Source organism: Vicia villosa, linkage group LG1 (assembly GCF_029867415.1).
Source record: "Vicia villosa cultivar HV-30 ecotype Madison, WI linkage group LG1, Vvil1.0, whole genome shotgun sequence".
Lineage (NCBI taxonomy): Eukaryota > Viridiplantae > Streptophyta > Magnoliopsida > Fabales > Fabaceae > Vicia > Vicia villosa.
This window is the reverse complement of record NC_081180.1, coordinates 160,781,427-160,788,209: the sequence shown is the minus strand read 5'-3', so window position 1 is coordinate 160,788,209 and position 6,783 is coordinate 160,781,427. Positions and strand designations below refer to the sequence as shown.

General features: G+C 33.2%; 2 protein-coding genes across 2 annotated transcripts; one reads left to right on the top strand and one right to left on the bottom strand.

The window, feature by feature from the left end:
- The first annotated feature begins 1,259 nt into the window (after nucleotides 1-1,259).
- On the top strand, nucleotides 1,260-3,589 carry LOC131644540 (uncharacterized). The gene is made up of 4 exons (XM_058915068.1): nucleotides 1,260-1,428; nucleotides 1,543-1,718; nucleotides 2,891-3,089; nucleotides 3,174-3,589. The coding sequence occupies exons 1-4, from the start codon at nucleotides 1,368-1,370 to the stop codon at nucleotides 3,383-3,385; spliced, it is 648 nt and encodes a 215-aa protein (XP_058771051.1). The 5' UTR covers nucleotides 1,260-1,367; the 3' UTR covers nucleotides 3,386-3,589.
- On the bottom strand, nucleotides 3,446-6,072 carry LOC131644541 (uncharacterized). Its single transcript, XM_058915069.1, has 5 exons — nucleotides 5,701-6,072; nucleotides 5,387-5,465; nucleotides 5,195-5,282; nucleotides 4,961-5,075; nucleotides 3,446-3,754 (listed from the first exon to the last, which is right to left on the bottom strand). Exons 1-4 carry the CDS (start codon nucleotides 5,953-5,955, stop codon nucleotides 4,985-4,987), a joined length of 513 nt encoding a protein of 170 aa, XP_058771052.1. The 5' UTR covers nucleotides 5,956-6,072; the 3' UTR covers nucleotides 3,446-3,754; nucleotides 4,961-4,984.
- Between the last annotated feature and the right edge of the window lie 711 nt (nucleotides 6,073-6,783).

The following is a 6,783-nucleotide window of genomic DNA, read 5'->3' as shown; positions in this document are numbered from 1 at the left end:
CTTGATTCTTCTTCCAAAAAGGGACAAAAAAGTCTAGCTAAGTAAGTGTAGTTCTCATCCAAATGAAGAGGTCCTTCATCCCACCAACAAATTGTGAGCAATACGACTGAGAGAATTTGATGAAGTCAACAAGTTCTCTACATCGACATTATTCCTAACTGGCCTTTTTGATAGTGAGCCTTTTAATAGAGGTCCTTCTCACTATATATAAAAAAATTATTTCCCAACAGAAAATAGTCCTCAGTCCAATAGTTAGAAAACAAGCCGACACATTTGCCTTCTACTCCATGACCAATATCACAAATTGTAACACGAGCTTTAGGGCTGACAGGGTCACGAGAAAGAACTTATCATCAAAGGGCGAGAGCTCCGTAAGAGGTTCAAAACCATGAATAATTGGCTTGAGACAAAGTAATCTCATATCCGTTGTCTAGGATGTCGAATCACGAAGACATTTGAAGAGGTGAAGGAAGAGAAACACACAAGGTTTTTCATTCATATGCTCACACCAGTACTAGTATAATCTCATATATGCCAAACATGAAGTTGCGAAGGAGCCATGACTAGATGTTTCAGAACCGCTATCATAGAAAGAGTGAAAAGAAGACAAAGACCCATGCTGGAGAATGCACATTCATAAAAAAGAATGACGCAAGCGCCATACTTGTCGCATATTATTTCCTCTTCAAAGAGAATCACAGTTCCACGGTCAAAAAACAAGCCAACTTCTGTAGAAACACCGTCAAGACCACCTGATTTGGCAAAAACAGAAGCAGTGGAAGAATAAATAGGATCAGAGACTATGATCTCCACCATCACCCTTCTCATTTCCGATTCCTAAACGTAGCATGTATTAACGAATATTTTACACTTAATTAACCAACTTTATTTTAAAATGTAAGATTACTTTTTGATATCATGACATATATTAACAAAAATATCAATTGGACTAATAAGTTTTTATACTTCTTTAATCAGAGAGATAGAAAAAGATATGAAAAAGTCAATAAAAAAATAAAAGAAAATGTGTTAACAGTATAGTCTTACATAAGTGTCAAAATAGAATTATTGTATTAATTACTACTATATGGTAGTGACATTATTGTTGTCAAAAAAGAAAGCATAAACAAGTTTATAAAAGTTGACCAGAAAATGGACCACAATAATAATAAAAACAAATGATAAAAATTGACCGAGTCGTGATTATAGTTGATGTGAATGGAATTAGTTGGCGCCAAAATAAATTAGTAAGCAGGTGCGTAATGCCCACGTCGCGTAGACTAGACTTCTCCTTCACTCTTCCCCAAACCAAATAACAGAATTCATCATCTTCTCCCCTTTTCATCATTTTCAATTTCCATTTCACCATGTCGTTGTTCAATTCCAGAATTTCCTTCGCACTTTTCGTATTCTTCGCCTACTTTCCAGGTAACTAACTAACTAACTAACTAATAACTAACTTATTCTCTTTTCTTTTTTGTTCGATTGCGCAACAGAAAAAGTTTCAGCTATGTGAATGTTGATTGTATTTGCGTTGTATAGGGTTGATGTTATGTGCGGTTGTGTCACTGAGTTCAATCGAGATCTTCGATAACCGCGAGTGGCTGAAAACGACTTCAACCGTTTATTTTCTTTGTAAAGGGGAGAACAAGAAGGTGTTTGAAGATGTTAAGAGACCTCATTTCGTTTATGCTTTCAATGGTCAACAATCTTGGCAGGTTAGGTTCTTCTTTTACTTTTTCGTTTTCATGAATGGTCAAAATATCAATGATGCACAACAAGAACCCAAAGTTTTAGAAACTCAGGGAAAATACTCCCGCTAAATTAAAATGAAGTTGATTTTTATGTTCTTTGCAAGCTAGTTTATTGCAGGTTAATCAATCAAGTAATACGCATGTTTTAGGGTTTGGTAATAATAGCGGTCTATAGATAACTTAATTGATAATTTATATTTTATGACTGATGTCTTATGAATAATTGTTTATAATTTATAATTAATAGTTTATAATGTATGGTTGATAAAGTAATTAAATTGTTTAATAAAATTAGTGATTCAATTAAGTGATAAATATAAAGTCTCTTAAAAGAACACTTCTTAATTAATACTACTAAACTGTACAAGTATATGTAAAATACTTATAATTATAAAGGATAAAAGTGTGTTTTAGTTAAAATAATTAGAGTAAAAGTGGAAGAAAAAACATGATAAGCTACAATGTATAAGTTAAAACGCTATTTGAAATAATGTATGAAAAATAAACTATAAGTTCGTAATGAAAAAACTGTTATCAAACAGGTCTATTGTCAAATGAGCTTATAAATTATATGCTCAAAAATATGTTATGTCAAACATAATCTTAAACTATGTTTGGTAAAACACATTTTTAACTTATAGTTTATAAGCTCGTATGACAATTTAAATATGATATGTTGGTGAAAATTTGGTTTCACATACTCAAACCTCTTTGGATTGACTTATTCAGATAATCCAAACTGCTGTAAGAGCTTACAAAAACAATTTATAAAATTTACTGAAATTGTTTTTTAAAAAAAAAGAATTCTTAGGTTATGAAAACCACTTATACCTTAGCACTTTATATATTGTAAATTTGTTAGAGAAATAACTTATACCTAAGCACTTTATATATTGTAAATTTGTTAGAGAAATAACTTATACCTAAGCACTTGTATAATAAGCTCTTAATAAAATTTATATCCAAACAAGGTGTAAGTGTATCATTCGCATAATAAGTGAAAGTGATATGTATACTGCTATAAGCAGCCATTTGAGTAATTTGCTTAGGAACCTGTCATTCAATCTTCATGTTTGGGTTGCATAATGTATGTGATAGTATTTGAAGCAACTACTAATATTTTGATGTGTTTCCAGGTTCTAAGTAACTTTTCGAGTATAAAATGCAAGTGGTGTGGACTCTATGAGGAAGACAGCATTACTTCTGGTGATGTTTATGATGAATGGGAATTTTGTCCTTCTGAATTTATTGCACCCCATGGTGAATATGTCAGGTTCAAAGAAAAGCAGTTCAATGCGACTTTTTTGTGCCCGGATTGTTTATCTCTTGTTCGTGGTGAGTATCTATCCACCATCATACTAGCTAGTTGTTGATGCCATTGAATTAGTTAACAAAACAAATTGTAATCGTGCTCTGCAGTTTCTAACTCTTCTGGTATGCGCGGAAAGCATATAGCAATTCTGGTTTTTCTTGGTGCTCTGGCCTCAATCTTACTGATTCTTGGAGTGATGGGTTTATACAAGTTCTGTCGGAAGAAAAGAAAGGAAGAAAACCAGGCTCGGTTTCTGAAATTACTTGAAAATGGAGATGGCATTGAGGATGATCTAGGTCTTGATAGTTCGTTGATATAATGATAGTAAACAATATATACCTTTTGTACAGAATAGGGTTAACTGTAATGTTTTGCTTATAAGAAAAGATCAAAAATTATTTTTCTGGTTTGACATGTAACTATCCCGATTCATAAATTTGTATATACAAAATAGGGCTCCGATGTGGTAGTCTGCTCAACAATCTAATAGAAACAATAGAATATGACATCAAGTTTATTGGCATTATGAGTTAGTTTGAGTTCATGTTTTCCTTTGAGCACACTATAGTCACCTAGTTTGAGTTCATGTTTTCCATTGAGCACACTATAATCACCCAGTTTGAGTTCATGTTTTCCTGCTACTCGTGCTCTGGTCCATGTTGCTACTCAAAAGAAGGCAGCAGTACTTCTGCAATCATAATAATATAAGAGATATTAACATGAATATTTCATTAGAATGCATGAGACATAAGCTTAATAATCTTTGTCACTTGTCCCTAATTGTCTTTGAAAGCGGAGAGAAAAAGCTTCAACGAACATAAAAGGCACTGTGCAATGATATTTCTTTAGAGAGGAAACTGGCTGAACCCGAGACACACTGAATGTTGATTTGGGTGAATTTTGGGTCATTTCTATTGATGTTACTATGTTAGTTTTCCCTCTACATCACAGTTTCTATTTGGGTGAATTTGGTTATGTTTAATCTTCTTCATTTCCAATTTTTTGAAGTTACTTTGGAATGCTATGCATTTGGGGTTTGATTCAACAAAAAAAAATAGAGAAATGTATTTCATACAGCAGATTGTGTCATGTGGATCACGGATTAGTGCAAAACTCTGTTAAAATGTTTAGCATTACACAAACATAAAACCAAAGGGTTTGAGAAGAAACAATTGATAAAACATAAGCTTGCATGTTACTTTTTACATTATATTTACTATTGCAGCATGAGTTAAAACCGAACTAATAGATATCTTGCTATATTGTAATGAGATTTTGAATCATAATCATTTATGTACTCTGAATCTACTATGTTAACTATTTGATGAAAGAATGAGGAAGTTACAGGATAGTAGTTATCAATGCCTTCATGACTTATTTGTATTTTCACCCAAACTTTTTGATGAGAGAGTGGTTTTCATGAAAAAGAAACATATATCATTCATGATCTATCAAACAAAGGACAGAACTTATTCTATGTACAGTAGAATAATGAAACTAGCCCATTCAAATCAAGTCACATTTATATTTTATGAACAATTTTTCATCTAAGCTTATATTTCCAAGTGATCAAAATTTTGTATTGTGATAGAGAAGAAAAAAGCCAGGCACGCCACACCACACCACAATCGCGATAGCTAAAAGGAAAAACCGTGATATACAATTCTAGAATGGAAGTTCTTGTAGCCACATTCCATCAAGATATTGGTATCTGAAAGAGTTTCAAGGAATGGCTTCTATTGTAGGAAGTCATTTTCATCATCAAATGGTTTATTCAGGGTACAGTAGTCCCTAATAGTCGGCTCTAGAACTCATATACTTTAACAGCTAATAAACAAGAAAACTCTAACCAACAACATGCATGATTAACAAAGGTAAAGACACGAAAAATGACCTTGAGCAATTGAGAATCCAAACTCTAACTAGAATAACTCTTGATTGATTTGTCAAAACTAACAAGCTCCTTTGAATTGGAACCATAAACGGCCTTAATTGAGTCTCTGCAGGAACTACAAGGATAAAAAAAACAGGTTTGGATAAGAAAGACGGATTTTGAGTAATCTCTTTCAGATGAATAAAATTTCTCAAAAAAATGATTGGAAAACATCATAAATTGAGAAATGTGAACCTGCAAGCCTCTTTGTTGAAATTCTTCTCTTTTACTCCAAATAAGGATTTAAACACCTCAGGCTCCGCACGACAGAAATATGGACGATCTGAACAAGAACGCAAAAAGAACAAATTAAACTGTAAAGCTAACATTCCCACAAGGATATTATAAAATTCAAAACTGAGAGAAATGGTGTGGTCACATACATACCAGAGTAAATGGAACATTTTCGAGTACTCTTTTCATAATGAATACACCATCCATCCGGTCCTATTAAACTATTGTAGAGCTGAAATTCAATTCACATTATAAAATGTTCATATGTCAATTTAAAGAAGCAAAACTTAATATATTAAATATGAAGCACAGACACTGAAAATACGTGGACATCAATAATAATTTGAAAATTTTCACGGTTTTGGACACAGACATGTTTTTTCCAGAGGTGTCGGTGCTACAGAGTATATTAAGGATGTTCTAAATTGTTATTGTGAAATATTTGAAAGAAAAGGGTGAAAAGTGACCTCAACATCTGAAGTGTTGGAGAAAATTTCTTCGGGAGATGGATAAGAAGGACCTTTTTGAAGCTTACAGCAAGCTCCACAGCCTTCTACACAATGCCATGGCGATTCCTTTTTCTTGCCGCCGCGGAAACCTAAGTTTTGTGGTGGCTTTTGGTCAGTTGTTTTCACGGTAGCTGTCTGCCGATTATGTGCCGCCGAACATATGACTGGTGATATTCGCGGCAGCGTGAGAGCTGCCGTGGTGAGAGACATCATAAAGCACCAGTTGATGTGGTTAAGGTTTTATCTTATCCACTTTTTTTTCTTGTCTGGAACTTCTCGTCTGTGTTGTAAGGGAAGGTGTAGTTGTTGAATTTGAGTTTGATTGTTAAAATATCACATCTGAGTTTTTATTAGATTAGATTCGAAGAGAAATGCTATCAACACTCTCTTTTGAACACTCTCTCCAACACTTTCTCTTTTATTAGAGAGTGTTGTTAGCACTCCTCTAGATTCGAAATGGTTAGTTTGATTGACCACTTCAGTTTTTTTTTTATTAAAATAATTTTTATAATGTTATTTCTTTTTGGTTATAAAGAATTATTTTGAAAACGTTTTAAATAAAAACGAGTTTAAATATTTTTTCTAAAGAATTATTTTGAAAAAGCTTTAAATAAAAATGAGTTTAAATAATTTTTTATAAATTATTATTTGGGAATTTCTGATCCCTCCCCCTTATATCTCTCACGCATCAGATTTGACAAAATTGTCCATCTATTTTTGTAGATGTGCCTCTGGAAGCACCTTTTTTTGTTTAACGTTGTTTTGTTTCGTAGATGTACATACGGAAGTTTCCGTAGATGCATCTACGTAAGTTTCCGTAGATGCATCTACGGAAGCATTTGATGTTATATTCACGTCAGACTCTTCCTCTCCCTCATTCTTCACTTTCTCATTCTCCAAAACCCCACTTTCTCTCAAATTCAAAAAATGAACAGCAAGACAAGTTCATTTCTTCCTCTCGAGTTCGGTCGGGAACGTCAAGGTCAACTACCTGTACATTCCAACAAGTTCCAAACTACATTTAATCGGTAAGTTTTCGAC